This window comes from Salmo salar, chromosome 18 (assembly GCF_965601325.2).
Source record: "Salmo salar chromosome 18, fSalSal1, whole genome shotgun sequence".
NCBI lineage: Eukaryota > Metazoa > Chordata > Actinopteri > Salmoniformes > Salmonidae > Salmo > Salmo salar.
This window is the reverse complement of record NC_138308.1, coordinates 71734129-71751516: the sequence shown is the minus strand read 5'-3', so window position 1 is coordinate 71751516 and position 17388 is coordinate 71734129. Positions and strand designations below refer to the sequence as shown.

The 17388-nt window shown below is 42.3% G+C and overlaps 1 protein-coding gene and 1 pseudogene across 1 annotated transcript; both read left to right on the top strand.

Moving 5' to 3' along the window:
* The first annotated feature begins 2109 nt into the window (after nt 1-2109).
* On the top strand, nt 2110-3679 carry LOC106577704 (elongator complex protein 5-like; annotated as a pseudogene).
* Nucleotides 3680-4581: 902 nt separating this feature from the next.
* On the top strand, nt 4582-16741 carry LOC106577558 (CTD nuclear envelope phosphatase 1A). The gene is made up of 8 exons (XM_014155701.3): nt 4582-5346; nt 8247-8313; nt 9839-9957; nt 12670-12741; nt 12891-13007; nt 13156-13267; nt 15364-15448; nt 15559-16741. Exons 1-8 carry the CDS (start codon nt 5242-5244, stop codon nt 15617-15619), a joined length of 738 nt encoding a protein of 245 aa, XP_014011176.1. The 5' UTR covers nt 4582-5241; the 3' UTR covers nt 15620-16741.
* Nucleotides 16742-17388: the final 647 nt, after the last annotated feature.

The window sequence follows — 17388 nt, the reverse complement described above, 5'->3', positions numbered from 1 at the left end:
CATCGCTGTCCCTACGAACCACAACATATCCCTGTATGATAAACTCCACATTCTGTTTGAGCCATGTTTCTTGCACACAAATCACATCAGGCTTGGCTGGCATATCTACGATGAACTGCTTGAACTCCTGCCCATTAGCCAACAGCCTTCCATTGTAGTACTACCACAATAACTAAGACCCAGTAATACATGACTCCACCCTCAGCTGATTGAGGTCATCTCGAACTTCTTCCAATGTCAACCCTGTCATGTCTCCCAGCAGCTTTCACTATTAGCTGAATCCTCACTGTTTTAGACTCTACTTTAGCAGTGCTATTGACAGCTGCTGCTATGAACATCACCAGCTTTCTCTTATCTCTGTACAGTATACCATATCGTCTCCCACCTGCCCGGTAATCCCCAGTCTAGATGCTCCTACCCATCTCTCCTTTAAACCTGTATGTCCCTGGACCTGGACCACCCTCACTGCCTCAGCATATGACACCCCTCTCTCCACGCTCACTTGTTGCACCTCCACTGCCTGCTTCATAGCCTCACACCCACTATATGCCACACTATGAGTACCCCTTGACAGCTGCAGCACTTTGGTTGTACACCATCCCCACACATACCATACTCAAGCTCCCCTCCACACATGGCACACCTCTTTTTCTTTTTACAGGCTGTTGCCACATGCCCAAACCTCTGGCAGTTATAACATCTTAAAGGCTTCAGTACATACGCCCTCACATAATAACGCATATATTCTATCTACCCTAACTCCACCCCTTCTTGCTTACAACCTTTGAACATCCACTAGAACGCTTCCTTTCAAATTGTCCCTTACCTCTTTAGTGCTAACACTCACAGGAACTCCTGTTATCACCCCTTTAATCCACTGCTTCCCTGCTTGATCAGTTCACAGCTGCTCGACACCACCTTCACTCTGAGTGCTTTTTCCCTCTGCGCCATGTCCTTACAGAACACCAACAAGTTCCCATCTCTTAACAATTTAGCATTGACAACTTCCCCCGATCAACTAATTTATCACAGCCGTCAACCTTATCGGACTCATCGCCCCAACTCCCCTTTCCTTCCTAAACTTCAGAATCACTTATGCTCCCAGCGTGTCTTGCACTTTATCGGCACTTTCGACCTCCGAACTGCCTCTATTTTTTTTATTTAACAAGGCAAGTCAATTAAGAACAAATTCTTATTTACAACAACGGCCTTCCCCGGCCAAACCTGGACGACGCTGGGCCAATTGTGCGCCGCCCTATGGGACTCCCAATCACGGCCGGATGTGATACAGCCTGGATAGCGCTAGTGTTAGAAACTATGTTGCTCTCCTCAAACTTCATTTTCTGCCTCCATTGACCTCTCGCTCCCCTTCAAACCCCTACTCCCTCCTTTATTTGTACCACTATGCTCCTCCATCACTATCTCCTACCATCTCTGACCCAGTCACAGCACAGCCGTGCCGAAACACTGAGTAGTTTGTTTATGAATGATTGATCACTAGCCACAGCTTTCCAAACAGTCAACCAGCTCAACCTGCGTTCGTGCCAAAGTTCCACATGACAGGAATGGGGTTCACGGAACTGCAACATCACTTCATTGAACTGCTGGTAATTCTACCTGCATAACAGAATGCTCACTGCTCTCCTGATCCATGAAATCGTATTTATATAGGACATAGACCGGGAGACACACTTGTATCAATCAATCACTTCATAAAGAATTTAATTCCATTTGCTACATTGATAATGTCATGGGGAAAAAAAGAATGGCGTCAGGCTAATAACCAGATGCTTTCTGGGGCATGGAGTTTTTCCCGACCCGAGCTGATTGCCTTGTGTTGAAATGTACATTTAATGCACTCGCACAACTTAATTATTCTCCTAAACGCAAACTTCCATGTTCCATCTAATGTCCAGGTAATCTTTCGTAAACGCAAGACTTTAGTTTGGTTAACCGAGATTAATATCCAGCTGACAAAAGCTAGTCATGATAATTGTCAGATTTGTAGAGGAACATCAATGTTTGAAGAAGGCAGATGAAGAGGTATCACACGTGGTAACCAACATCCTTGCTATAACGTCAGCAAGCTGTTAAGCCTGTAAATACAGTATGTTGTGGGAAGTGTTGCAAGGAACAGAAGATGGAGGATTAATTTTGACATAAGGTAAATATACTTGTCTGTGGTCACCGTATGGTACAGTTGGCTGACTAAAAGCAATGTTTTCAGAACCACTGGCAGTAGTTAACTAGCTAACATTTGCTTTTGACCGATTATGTGAATTACTCTGGTCGACACCTGAAAAGCTACATAAATACAGCACATAAACGGTACATCACTTTTCCATGGCATGAGTATTTTCATTGTGTTGTCTTGTAACGTTATTCATATAGTTTGTGTTGTGCATTAATATCATACCAATATATTGTGTTTCAGGAAGGAGGTAGTCCATGTATTGGGGTTCGAGGACAGTGAAGATGAACTCAAAGATGGATTGGACAGAACATCTGCACAGAGGTGACTAGAAACAAATCAGAAACTCCTTAAATTAGTCAACAGTACTAGCCCACTTCTGCATGTTTTTCCACTTTGAAAATAGGCTGCACTTTCACAATGCCTACTCAGATCCTCTTAGCTGGACTGGAAACTCACAATTTACTGTCCATCAGTTCACCCTAGAGGACATAGGCACTCTTCTCAAACAAACACCTCAGGCCAAAGCAGTGACACTCATCATTGACTCTCTCTCATGGATTTTGAGGCATCATGACCCTGCTGTCATATGCCAGAGACTTTAGGCTTTCAAGAAAGGTTTGTCATGGTATTTATAATCCGTGTCTTTCTAGTCTGCTGCATTCACGCAAGTTTTGGTTCTGGGTTGCCAATATTTATATATTTTATGCCATGTTGTAAAATTGTCATTTGAAGTCAGTGAAGTTGTGAGAATTCAGTTGTCTTTCTTCCCTTGTCATTAGGGAGCGCTGTGAGAGGAGTAGTTGGCCTGCTGCACTCCGACCTGCATCAGCGAGGCACTGTGGGAAGGATACGACACATGGCTACTTCAGTCATCACCGGGGCTCCAGGGACCAGAGGACTGGGAGCTAAACTGTCTTAGTCATTTTATGCAGATGGTGTTGTGTGTCTGTTACCAGGAAGAGACATTCAGCATCAATGAGGACCTGACAGTTACAATACAGAGCAAACTCAGTCATCCTGGATACACAGGGATGAATACAGACAAATCTGAGCTAGCACACCTGTATTATTCCTGACATGTACTATATGAGAATGAGAAAGAATAAGCCAATTGTGTTGTATGATTCTCTCGTCTTGCCCCAGGCAGATCCAACCGCCAACCTGACCTTTAACCTCCGCCTGTCCGATACAGAGAGAGGCCAAAGAAAAACTGCCGCTTCCATTCGACTTCAGGAAAGAGAAGTGAGATTTGTTTCCACTGTGATTCCACCATCCATGCCTTTTCTCCCCAAACTGTCTTGCTACTGTCCTTGCTTGCTGCTGTCTGAATAAGTTGCCTCAAGTGTTTATTGAACTCCGCATTTGTCTTCTTCCAGGAAGTCAGCACTTCTGCACCTGGGCCTCAGTTCAGGACAGATCCTGTATGAGCCTGATGCCAATGATGATTATGATCCGGAGGACCCTGATGATGATCTTGATTTCTAGAGGACAGGCTACTATCCATGAAAAGCAGTGTCCTAAGCCCTTACAGTTAATGCCACATCGGACATTTACATGCCAGAAACCAAAATAATAGCCTGGGTTCCTGCCTGAGGTATTTATTTTACTTTCTCAGAGGAGATTTAAATTAAAGTCTAACAGAATACCAGGTTTACCGAATGCCCGTTTTTGCAGTGGAGGAATGTGGTTAAGGTGGAGTCCGTGTAAGTAGACAAGAGAGATACTGCTTGTTACAGCAATCAATTCAGGAATATTTCAGCAGAAGACTGAATGACGCAGAGAACAGATGCCTACAGTAGATCTATGACAGGTATCTGTTTTAAATCTAGCTTCAAATAAAGGGTACTGTTTTCAGGTTGTCTGTTGTATTTTTTTTTAAACTAGCACATTTGTAATGCCTCAAACGGACACCTTTTTGTACAGTATGCTTGCACTTGTGCAGTTTCTACCGCTAACCACTGGAGTGTGAGCTTGAGTCTCGTGACCACTAGTGTTTTACTCATCTCGAGTCAGACCCAACTCACCGTAATACAAGCCACATGAAATCACATAGACTTGTAAATAAACCTAAAATTGTTTCTTGTAGAGTCTTGCCAATTTTATGCCAGAAAGGAGCAACTGAATTCCCCAAAACCTTCAACATCACTGCCAGGGAATAGTCATACATTATTACAATTTAAACAGCTCGATTTGACTTCTGCATCATATTTCATCACTTCAATGTTTATTCAGGGTAATACAACAAATGTATTTGTTTTAGAAATTGGGAAAACCCACACACCTACCAAGGACAATACACAGGTTTGAAAATTCTGTCCATCTACTCGTTTACTTTTAATGTGTCTGCTTTCCACGGGGACGTTCTGCGCGCAACCGTGAGGTTCGAATCAGGTTGCGAACACTTCTCTCCGCGGAAGTGACGGCGATGGCGGCTCGCAGTTCGATTCCGGATTTGCTGTGAACTGCAAGCAGTTTTCATGGTGACTGTTCGACTTTTGTTAGTTTTCAGACAATTTTTCTTCAAATACCACAGATAAAATAAGAGTATTATTTACTGTTTTCAAATTTCGAAGGATGAAAGTTTTTAGTTAATGTTCTCCAGGGTTCAAGGTGGTCACCCTACCGAGCTAGCAGCTAGCTTATCTTGTCGGCGAGACGAGCTGCGTGGTATATTCTGACTCTAACTAGCTTGTCGGTAGCCCACTGTCACTGACCAAATTGCTATTGGATAACAAACGTCGTGCAAGAGTCTACTTTTGTTTTAACTCTTGTTTTATATTCAAATTATTCTGCTACACAATGTCAATGCATTCAAATCTATGAGAGTTGTGCAGCAAGCGTGCAGAGGCACTCACACGTTTGCTCGATCTACTCTTGTTAATTTGGACGCGTTTGGTTCGTTTTTGAGAGGTTGAGGTTGTAGGGACGGATTCCGATTCGACTATTTGGACCCTAGCCTGAACCACATTGGTCAATTTAGCTGAGCGGGTTAACTTGTAGCCCCTTCGACCTCCTGTTCCTGTGTGGGTCCTTGGGTGGTCGCCGACATGCTGAAGACCCGCCAGTGTCTACTTGGCATCCGCACTTTCCTAGGTGTAACGTCCAGAATATGGGGATTCATCTTGTACATTCTCAGGAAGCACCTACGCACGGTGAGTATATATTTTTTTAAATAGCAAAACCAACTGCTCTTGTTTGTTTGCACATTTGTTTACATTGTCTGGGGTAAGTCTGTGTGTGTGTGTGTGTGGGGGGGGGGACAGACAGAGACATTCAAATGCATTGGTTACTGCTGTCATGGCCCTGTCACAAACCTAACACAAAACTAACCTCAAGTTAGAAACAATCATCTCACAGTTTACAAACATGCTTCCACTTCCTTATAGCCACATGGCCCTTATCAGAGCCATAGATAAGAATGGCACTTGGTGGAAAGTCTTGACAGGGAATGTGCTTCCGGTGGGGCTGTAGGATTCAGTTGAAATAAACAGACAAAACCTTTGTCAGAATCAAATCCTTTTGATTCTGACATTTCATTCTGACAATCAAATGCCACTGCTCTCATGTTTCTGGGTTACTTTTGTAGCCCTCTACTGTAGTGTGATGTGAGTGTTAGGATGACAAAGGAAGGCTCTTGTTCTACTGAGGTCTTGCATGCCCTTGATATATGGACAGGACCCACAAGACTGGTCACGTTTGCTGGTTCGCTGATGCCCCAAATATAAACTTGACATTTGAGGTGTCAAAGGCTCCACCTGTCCACCAAATAATGCACACAGTCCAGTTGGGTGGGGGCATATGGTTTGTTTATTATATACTTGTCTGTAAACTTGATGCCACATTATCAAAGGATTTTGTTTCTGACTTTGTTTCACAGCAACAGAGAGAGGGGAGTGCTGGTATTACATCTAAGTATGTGTGTTTTAGTCAAGCTCCAGTGTTTACCGCTTGTATTGTATTACCTAACAGTGATACATCACTCAGGGCCTAGTCAGTGGGATGCAGACAGTGTTTGGAACATTTCAGGGTTAAATACTGTATATTAATAAAATCATAATTTGTTTCACAATGTAGCAACCTATTTCTTCCTGTACAATCGGTCATGTTGTGTGCCCAAAATATGCTGCGGAAAGACTGCCTAGGCTTGGAATTCTCAGTTTGGGAATTCTCTAGAGTATATTACAGGTTTTCCCACTCCCAGCTACCAATGTGATGATGCCTAGGTGTCTAGCTAAACCAGGTTGCCCATTCATACAATAGAGACTCTGGTATGCTGTAGCTATATAGGCTAGGCCTAGACCAGGGTTCTCAGACCATGTTCCTGGAGAGCTACCCTGCTGTAGGTTTTCGCTCCAGCCCCAGTTGTAACTAACCTGATTCAGCTTATCAACAAGTTTATCAAACACATGCACACCCAGACACTATACGCACTTTATTTTTGTTGTATTGTTCATCATTGTATTTAGAATTTGTGACTGTCCTTATCTATCATTGTTTTGTTACTTGTAATGTTTTGTGGGCCCCAGGAAAAGAAGCTGATGCATCTGCAAAAGCTAATTGGAATCCAAATAAACAAATAAGCTAATTATTAGAATTTGGTATGCTAAATTAGGGTTACAATGAGAACCTAGTGGGTGGTAGCTGTCATCACTACAATTGGATTATGGAGCATAAACACATGCATATGCTACCAGTCCTTAATCTGATGTGTGCTAGACATATGATAAGCCAGTTGCATCATAATCTTCAAGACAGACAACACTATGACATAAATGCATCTTCAAGAGGAGTGGAGGGCTGGAGAGGGTTTCTGGGAGGGTTATATCCAGACAACATCCTAGGGCAGTGGTATTTAAACTTTTCAGCAGGGACCCCATTTAACACCCCCCCCCGACATTCTGGCTACCCCAAATAATAATGACAGTGTTAAAATCTGTAAATTTGGACTTGTACATCAACAACCTTCTATTCATTACATTTTCATCTCTGAGAACCAATACATACAATTTTATTGAGTAAATGTATCCCCCCCCCCAAAAAAAAATATTTTAAAAAAAATATATATATATATATATATATATATATAATTCTCAAAGTTTGTATATTGTCCCATAAAATAACATGTACTCTTAATTTTTGGTTCCCCAAAAAAAGTTGAAATGCAATTCTCCCACGACCCCGACTTTGAATACCACTGCCCTAGGGGGTACAGAAAGTGGGTCTGTGGGTTCCCCCATAACATCCACCAGCTGTTTATAAACAGGCTAGGCCGGGCCAAGCGCCACAGGGCATGGAACAGGGATCTGGCAGTGGGTGTCGTCTAAGGGTTTTGGACAAAACAACCTGGCAGCCGCAGACAGTCACCCTGCAAGTCTCTCTTTTCACTTGGCCCCCTATTCCTAGCCCTTATGGAGAACAGAGAGGCAAAAAACTGTCTACTCTGATTAGGGGGGAAAAGGAGGGAACAATGAATGAATGGAGTGGGGAAAATCGGTGCGTCTAAATCTGATATGGCTCCCTCTCCTCGGGGATCCTTACTAACAGGTCTGTCATGTGCCCTGACAGGTGTAAGCACAGTACTAATTAGTGCTGAGACCTAAATGAAGTAGAGGAACGCACTGTAAACTTTTGAAATGCACCCAAGGATAGCAGTAGTCGTGGGCCTAGGTCTAGTCTGACCCTGCGCTATTGTTTGGTCATGGGAATAATGTTGCCAAGGATACGTAGACATAGGCCTACATTTTCCATAACCACACTTTTCCCCAATTAGGCTTTCCCATGTAGAGAGCAGACAATGGAATAACGAGGGTTTTAATAAATCGGCTTGTAATAAATTTACCAAGCTTCAATTTATTGTTATTATTTTTTTCTTGAATTTAAAATGTTATTTCTGTACCATGGCCAAGACACAAGTAACTAAACTTTGCCCACTGTTCTGCCTTCAAATTCATGCAATTTATGCTCACAAATGTAACAAACACTAGTGTCTGTGAGTGACTCTGTCTTTGGCTGAGTTGAACAAGTATGTTTAATCTCTCTCATTCTGTTTCAGGTAATCCAGTACCAGACGGTGCGGTATGACACTTTACCACTGTCCCCCATCTCCAGAAATAGACTTAGTGAGTACTGCTGTTGCTCTGTCATCTTTTCTGACCCCCTCTGCCATTCCTCGATCCCAGGAAACCGGACCCTGCCCAGTTGATCATTATGTTATAAACTATAGAAATAGAATGAATAAACATACTGACATGACCTCATAATGCCTCTGCCCTTTGCTATAGCTTCCTCAACTTTCATTCTGGTTTCAGCTGGTCTACGGTATCTACACATCAGTTGCCAGAGTCCAGTTGTCTTTATTTAGTAAAGTCCTTGTTCAGTAATGCCTTCAAAGAAAGAGCTTTGTTACTTTTTCAGTTATTTTTTGTTTTATTGATAGTGATTAAGACAAACAGGAAAAAACATGATCACAAAACTAAATGCAATGAAACCGCAACGGATACAATCTGTACAAGCAGCTAGTACAGCAAAGTGGTGGGCATTTAATTGTTTACATCTTCAAAGACAACATACTGTATGTGCATGAAACACAGGTGCTCGCTGGGACCTAGGAGTTCTGACTACTACTGTTTTATTGCTTGTCTCAATAAAGGACAACAGGGGGACCATACTTTCACAAATGTGGATCCACGGTTCTGTAACTCCATTATTAAAGGAGCAATAAGCAGAAATCGCTTCATCATTTCCTGGTTGCGAAAATTTGAGTAGTTAGCCTAATTTCAATTTGTAACAAAACAAGCAATTGTAGATTATCATTGTACCATTTAAAACACTGAAATATATTTTCAATAACCAAAAATGTTGTATGTTCTGTTTGAAGCTGGTGTACAAAACCGAAAGTAAAAGATGCAAAAACTAAACTTAAGAACAGGAAGCATAGAAATAGCAGACATAGAACAGATCTACCACTTCTTAGACTTGCTTTCAATGAGAACCGATCTATAACTGTGAATTGGTCAACTCCCCCGAAAAGTTACATATTGCAGCTTTCATTTCAGTTCCTGTAATGCTGAAGAGTATGAACACAACCCCAGTCTCTTCCAAGGGATTTTACGTAGCACAGACCTGCTCTGCTATCTCCCATCACATAAACCCGATACCTTTTGTTGAAGCATGTGGGCGCTTCAAACAGCTAGCATAGTGCAAAACAAGTATGTGAATGCATTGACACAAAGAAACCTTTTTTGTCACTTGTGTAAGATGGTGGAATCATCAGTATTACTGACCATCTGTCATGTTTTTTATGGTGTTATAGGTTAGATGTATAGCAAGGTGTGTATTAAGTAAGCCTTGTCTGAGCCAGAGCAGCCCATATGCTCGTTCCCTATCTCTTGTTTCTGTACTGTGAGGCAGCTTGATGTACACAACCTGGTGGACAGGACACTAGACTGTCGCAGGGCCTTACCCCTAATCCATCTCCTTATTGCTGAGTGCCAAGCAGAGAGGCTTCCGGTCCCATATTTTGAGTCTTTATGACTCGACCAGGAGTGAACCCCGCACTCTAACCGCAAGGCCACTGTTGGTGAGGTGCGTGTGTGTGTATTGAACATGTAATAAGCAGGTGTATGTGTTTGTTTGGTCCTTTAGATGCAGTGAAGAGGAAGATTCTGGTGCTGGACCTAGATGAGACGCTGATCCACTCTCACCACGACGGGGTCCTCAGACCCACAGTGAGACCCGGCACACCACCAGACTTCATCCTCAAGGTAAACACACACACACACACAAGCACACAAAGTGAATTTGGGGGGGGTAGTCATATCAGAACTTGAACCCGTGACCCTCTGGTCCAGAGACAAGCATGCTGCGCATTAGGGATTTAACAATTCAACCAATGTTCAATGCGATTCAAATGTTCCAAATCGTCGGTTCACTAACAGTTTTTGCTCATAACTTTTTTTCTGCCTTCCAAAAATACCTCATCTTTTGTGACAACTGATGCGTCCTCTCCTTCAGTGTCGAAATAAACATGTAACTGTGTTGACAGTTATTGGTCTACAAATCATTTTGTATCCCGGAAAAACCCTTGGCAATATCAGTAGCCTAGTCAAACTGCGCTCTATGCGCGGCTTCTTGCACTGACCAAAGAGAGGTAGGCCTATTCCTGATATTGGGCTTGATTGAGTGACAATAATTTGCTAGCTTATTGTTATCAAATGTGTTGTTGAAAATTGTGTTTTAGTGGAATAAAAGTTAGCTACCGGAGACACATCTCATCTGGCTATATGCATCCTGCTGATTGGGGCTTAGCCTATATTAGATTTTATTTTGATTGTTCAGGTTAATTTTGGTAGTTTTGCAGTAAACATTCGGAAAGTATTCAGACCCCTTTTTCCACATTTTGTTATTTATTCTAAAATGGATTAAATTGTATTTTTTACTCATCAAATCTACACACTATAATGACAAAGCAAAAACATTTTTAGATTATTTTTTTTTGCCAATTTGTAAAAATACAAGACTATCACATTTACATAAGTATTCAGACTCTTTACTCAGTACTTTGTTGAAGCACCTTTGGCAGCTATTACATTCTCGAGTCTTCTTGGGTATGACGCTACAAGCTTGGCACACCTGTATTTGGGGAGTTCCTCCCATTCTTCTCTGCAGATCCTCTCAAGCTCTGTCAAGTTGGATGGGGAGTGTCACTGCACAGCTATTTTCAGTTCTCTCCAGCGATGTTCGATCGGGTTCAAGTCTGGGCTCTGGCTGGGCCACTCAAGGACATTCAGAGACTTGTCCGATAGACACTCCTGCGTTGTCTTGGCTGTGTGCTTAAAGTTGTTGTCCTGTTGGAAGGTGAACCTTCGCCCCAGTCTGAGGTCCTGAGCACTCTGGAGCAGGTTTTCATCAAGGATCTCTGTACTTTGCTCTGTTCATCTTTTCCTCGATCCTGACTAGTCTCTCAGTCCTTTCCGCTAAAAAACATCCCCACAGCATGATGCTGCCATCACCATGCTTTACCATAGGGATGATGCCAGGTTTGTGACGCTTGGCATTCAGGCCAAAGAGTTCAATCTTGGTTTCATTAGACCAGAGAATGTTGTTTCTCATGGTCTGAGAGTCCTTTCGAACTCCAAGCGGGCTGTCATGTGACTTTTTTTTACTGAGGAGTGGCTTCCGTCTGGTCACTCTACCATAAAGGTGGAGTGTTTCAGAGATGGTAGTCCTACAGGAAGGTTCTCCCATCTCCACAGAGGAACTCTGGAGCTCAGAGTTACCACCTCCCTGACCAAGACCCTTCTCCTCCGATTGCTCAGTTTGGCCAGCGGCCAGCTCTAGGAATAGTCTTGGTGGTTCCAAACTTCTTCCATTTAAGAATGGAGGCCACTGTGTTCTTGGGGACCTTCAATGCTGCAGACACATTTTTGGTACCCTTCCCCAGATCTGTGCCTCGACACAGTCCTGTCTTGGAACTCTACGCACAATTCCTTCGACCTCATGGCTTGGTTTTTGCTCTGACCTTACGCTGTCAACTGTGGGACCTTCATATAGACAGGTGTGTGCCTTTCCAAGTCATGTCCAATCAATTGAATTTACCACAGGTGGACTCTGATTAAGTTGTAGAAACATCTCAAGGAGGATAAATGGAAGCAGGATGCACCTGAGTTAAATTTTGAGTCTCATAGCAAAGAGTCTAAATACTTATGTAAATAAGACATTTCTGTTTTATTTTTTATCATTTTGCTAAAATGTCATTTTTCGCTTTGTCATTATGTGGTATTGTGTGTAGATTGAGGATTTTTATTTAATCAATTTTAGAATTGTAATGCAAAAAAAAAATGTGGAAAAACAGAAGGGGTCTGAATACTTTCCGAATGCACTGTATATGGCCATTTCTTTACATATGCTGAATATAGTCGATAGTTTAATAACGAGGACCGCAATCACTTTTGTGAGTCGCACTGCATGGCTGTAGCAGGAGGAAAAGAGAAGCTCACTTCGTTAACTTCCAAACTGTCAAAACCATTTGATTTTGAGACTGGGGTGAAGTCAAAAGTTCTGCTATAGCTGTTTTCCCAGCTATTGCGAGAATTGATGTGCATTGACTGCTTGTCAGCATGCATGTTTCCCTCACTCTCTATGACACTTGTAACATGAATTTGCTTTTGAGAGGAATATTATCTTGCAGAGAACCCACAACAACAAGCCAACTAGGTAAATGCATCAACTATTCTACTATGGGGTTGTCTGATTTTTCTATTCATTACTCATATTGTTTGCAGAGAAAGTAAATGTGGACTGTTCTAGCATCTTTAAGTGCGCCTCAGCAGAAATATTTTCCCATGTTCCATATTGTGGCAGCCCACACCTAAATGACTGCAGCGAAAACACTGGTATCGTTCCTGTATCATATTGGAGCCCATGAATCTAGATACGTATTGCATCCGTTTCCCCTCTCTCTCTCTCTCTCTCAGGTAGTCATTGACAAGCACCCTGTCAGATTCTTTGTACATAAAAGGCCGCACGTTGACTTCTTTTTAGAAGTGGTAAGTAAAAATGTTGTCCTTGTGAACTGTGAGTTCTATTTTGTACGTCATTGTCAACAATGCTGTGCTCTGTTTGACTAGTTCTTTGACTGTAAATGCTGGCGTGAGCCTAAAATGTATCCTTCGCTGTGTGTGTGACCCCTCTCCAGGTCAGCCAGTGGTATGAGCTGGTAGTATTCACGGCCAGTATGGAGATCTATGGTTCGGCAGTGGCAGACAAGCTGGACAACAACAGGAACATCCTGAAACGCAGATACTACAGACAGGTATCACTCTCCCCTATCATATGAACACAACTGATTTATGTCCATCCACATCTTTGTGAAAACAGTGTACGGTATTAGACCTCATTTCCCCTTTCTCATTTATTTACGATCTGCTTACATCTTCTATGTCTTCTTCCTGTGTCTGCAGCATTGCACGTTGGATCTAGGTAGTTATATTAAAGACCTGTCTGTCGTACACAAAGACCTGTCTAGTATTGTCATCCTGGACAACTCGCCTGGAGCTTACCGGAGTCATCCAGGTGAGGTTATACACATATGCGTGAACACACACACACACACGCTCACACAACACAAATGTATGCATACTTTGTGATGAGATGTTTATGTACAGTTGAAGTCGGAAGTTTACATACACCTTAGCCAAATACATTTAAACTCAGTTTCACAATTCCTGACAATCCTCGTAAAAATTCCCTATCTTAGGTCAGTTAGGATCACCACTTTAATTTTAAGAATGTGAAATGTCAGAATAATAGTAGAGAGAATGATTTATTTCAGCTTTTATTTCTTTCATCACATTCCCAGTGGGTCAGCAGTTACATACACTCAATTAGTATTTGGTAGCATTGCCTTTAAATTGCTTAACTTGGGTCAAACGTTTTGGGTAGCCTTCCACAAGCTTCCCACAATAAGTTGGGTGAATTTCGGCCCATTCCTCCTGACAGAGCTGGTGTAACTGAGTCAGGTTTGTAGGCCTCCTTGCTCGCACATGCTTTTTCAGTTCTGCCCACACATTTTCTATAGGATTGAGGTCAGGGCTGTGTGATGGCCACTCTAATACCTTGACTTTGTTGTCCTTAAGCCAATTTGAAGACCCATTTGCGACCAAGCTTTAACTTCCTGACTGATGTCTTGAGCTGGTGCTTCAATATATCCACATAATTTTGCTTCCTCGTGATGCCATCTATTTTGTGAAGTGCACCAGTCCCTCCTGCAGCAAAGCACCCACACAACATGATGCTGCCACCCCCGTTCTTCACGGTTGGGATGGTGTTCTTCGCCTTGCAAGCCTCCCCCCTTTTCCCCCAAACATAAAGATGGTCATTATGGGCAAACAGTTCTATTTTTGTTTCTTCAGACCAGAGGACATTTCTCCAAAAAGTACGATCTTTGTCCCCATGTGCAGTTGCAAACCGTAGTCTGGCTTTTTTATGGCGGTTTTGGAGCAGTGGCTTCTTCCTTGCTGAGAGGCCTTTCAGATTATGTCGATATACGACTCGTTTTACTGTGGATATATATACTTTTGTACCCGTTTCCTCCAGCATCTTCACAAGGTCCTTTGCTGTTGTTCTGGGATTGATTTGCACTTTTCGCACCAAAGTATGTTCATCTCTAGGAGGACAGGACACGTCTCCTTCCTGAGCGGTATGATGGCTGCGTGGTCCCATGGTGTTCATACTTGCGTACTATTGTTTGTACAGATGAACGTGGTACCTTCAAGCATTTGGAAATTGCTCCCAAGGATGAACCAGACTTGTGAAGGTCTACAATTTTTTTTTCTGGGGTCTTAGCTTATTTCTTTTGATTTTCCCATGATGTCAAGCAAAGAGGCACTGAGTTTGAATGTAGGCCTTGAAATACATCCACAGGTACACCTCCAATTGACTCAAATTATGTAAATGAGCCTATCAGAAGCTTCTAAAGCCATGACATCATTTTCTGGAATTTTCCAAGCTGTTTAAAGGCACAGTCAACTTAGTGCATGTAAACTTCTGACCCACTGGAATTGTGATACAGTGAATTATAAGTGAAATAATCTGTCTGTAAACAATTGTTGGAAAAATGACTTGTCATGCACAAAGTAGATGTCCTAACTGACTTGCCAAAACTATAGTTTGTTAACAAGAAATTTGCGGTGTGGTTTAAAAACGAGTTTTAATGACTCAAACCTAAGTGTATGTAAACTTCCGACTTCAACTGTACATCATTCTAGGTCATATCCGCCTAGGTGAGCTTGTAATGATTGTTTTAAATGTCAAGATGTTGTCAAACCAGTTGCTGTCCACTTGGTGGGTGTGAGTGGAAGGTTGCCAAGCAGCTCTTGCACGTTTTTAAGCGAACAAACCACACACCAATTCAAACATTGCCATTTTCTATAGAAACCGTGATTAGCCTTGTGACAGACTTGTGAGAATCAAGGTAAGTTGGCAGCTACCAAGGAGCAATCACCTGTACCCAATTAATACAAGTAATGTTTTGTCGATTTTTTTATTTTTTTATTTTTTTCCAACAGCAGATCATTTTGTCCTCGCCTGGGTTTCCACACCAATTATTAGGATTCACAACTCTCCTACTATCCTTCTTTTGGTTTTGAATCTCTGTATTTACCTTCCAGACAATGCAATACCTATCAAGTCTTGGTTCAGCGACCCTAGTGACACAGCACTCCTTAACCTGCTGCCTATGCTAGATGCACTTAGGTGAGTATTTCAGGTGTTCAGATGGATGGATGAGGATCCTGCACTGTAGCAGTGTTTTTCCAGTTACCTGGTAGCATGAGAAATGCATAACCCTTACAACTGTCTGCTAGGTTCACCGCTGACATCCGATCCGTCCTCAGTCGAAACCTCCACCAGCACAGGCTCTGGTGATTGGCTGGTCTGCGGGGAGGGTCTCGCTGATTGGCTCTTTTTTTAATACCCCTTCCCCCTACCTGCTCCCATCGCTCCTCCGTTACCACGCAGTGGACCTTTCACCCCTCTCAGAAAAGGACCGAGGAGAGAAGGGTCAAAGCAGAACATCCAACAAGGAATGAACGGAGCGAGATCTGGAGAGCCAGCAAATGACTGGGGGGAAGCCAGCTTTTTTCTTGTATGATTTTTGAAAAAACTAAATGGAGTCTCTCTGCCTTAGTTCCTAATACTGACTCTGTGTAAGTACGCATGGGGCTGAGTTTTTTGTACATGAGATGGGAGAATGCTCACGTTTGTTCGTCATGCTAAACTTTTGACGTTACAAAAATAATAGGGACAGCAAGGCAATGAACTAGACAAGTTTCCATCCTTTTTTTCTTACATGTCATTAGTCTGGACTGCACCTCTAATGACGCCTGTTATTTTACTCTCTCTTTCTCAACTTGGTACTGGACTTTACTTCTGTTAAGATGGCCAAGAGGAACCGGACGACAGGATTAGATGGAGGATGATAGTTTTGATTGGGGGAATATAGGCCCTGTCAATCAACCAGGGTAATTCATGTCGGGGGTACCAATGATCGAGTTATGACAGGTAGTTCTACGCAATGAAGATTTGCTACACAACACAGACCTCTCTGGATGAAGTATAAAGCAGTCTATTTTTATTTTTTTAAATCAAATGACTGTTGGTTAGACATGATCATTTATCTCAAACTTGTTCCTCCAAAACCCCTTGTAGGATGTAAGGATGGACTGAAGAACTTATGAAAGAAAATAATGGTTAAAAAAATATTTCAGTTACCATGATGACATAGACAACTCCATTATTGAAAATCTTATGCCTGATACATTTCAATTTGAGATTTGCACTTAATTTCTGCATTTTTACTTTGTTGTTTTCTATTTGAAGCAGAATGAGCATCCCTTTTGATTGTTGCCTGTTCCCCTGACCGTATTGGTTCCATTGTCTGCGCCTGTCTTTTCAATGACATTTGAACAATTTCAGTCTTGTCAAGACTGCTTCTTTTTGGCTCAGTCCCCAGGTCTGTGTTACTAATAAAACACTTGTCAGTATTGACCACTTTTACCTGTCTCTCCTTTGTAACTTCAGACAGAATCACGGTGCTCTCAAAAAGCATCCCAGTTGTGGTGTTTTGTCTGCTTGTATTTTGTGGGACTGTATGACAGAATGCTCAGGAAAGGGGGACCAGTTTTAAATTAAGACCGAAATTCCATAAATTGACATTCCATTTTTGTTATAGGACAAGTAATAATGGTGATATTCTGTTTTGCAATAAGATTCACTGCCAAATCTTACACTTCGCTGCCCTCAAGTGGTAAGATGAGTAACTGCATCTCCATTCCCCATCGTTGTCTCAGCTGCTTGACCTGTTGACATAGCAGGTGTATTCATATCCAGGCTGGCCACCACACTGGTTCCCATATTTTAATCAGACATTGATTTGAACCTTAGTAACCAGTCAGGGAGTTAACTCGCTGGCTGATCTATGACATAAGGTAATCAATTAACTGCTAGGGAGAAAAGAACTAGCTTTGCTAGGAGCCTGGAAATTGTGATGTAGGGCGTGTTAAGGTAACTTTAAAAACTGGTCATAAACATATTGTTTTATGGAACCGGTTTACCTTTTCAAATGCTTTGACTACACTACTTGTAAGGTTACTGTGACGATTGTGGGACGGCAGGTAGCCTAGTGGTTAGAGCGT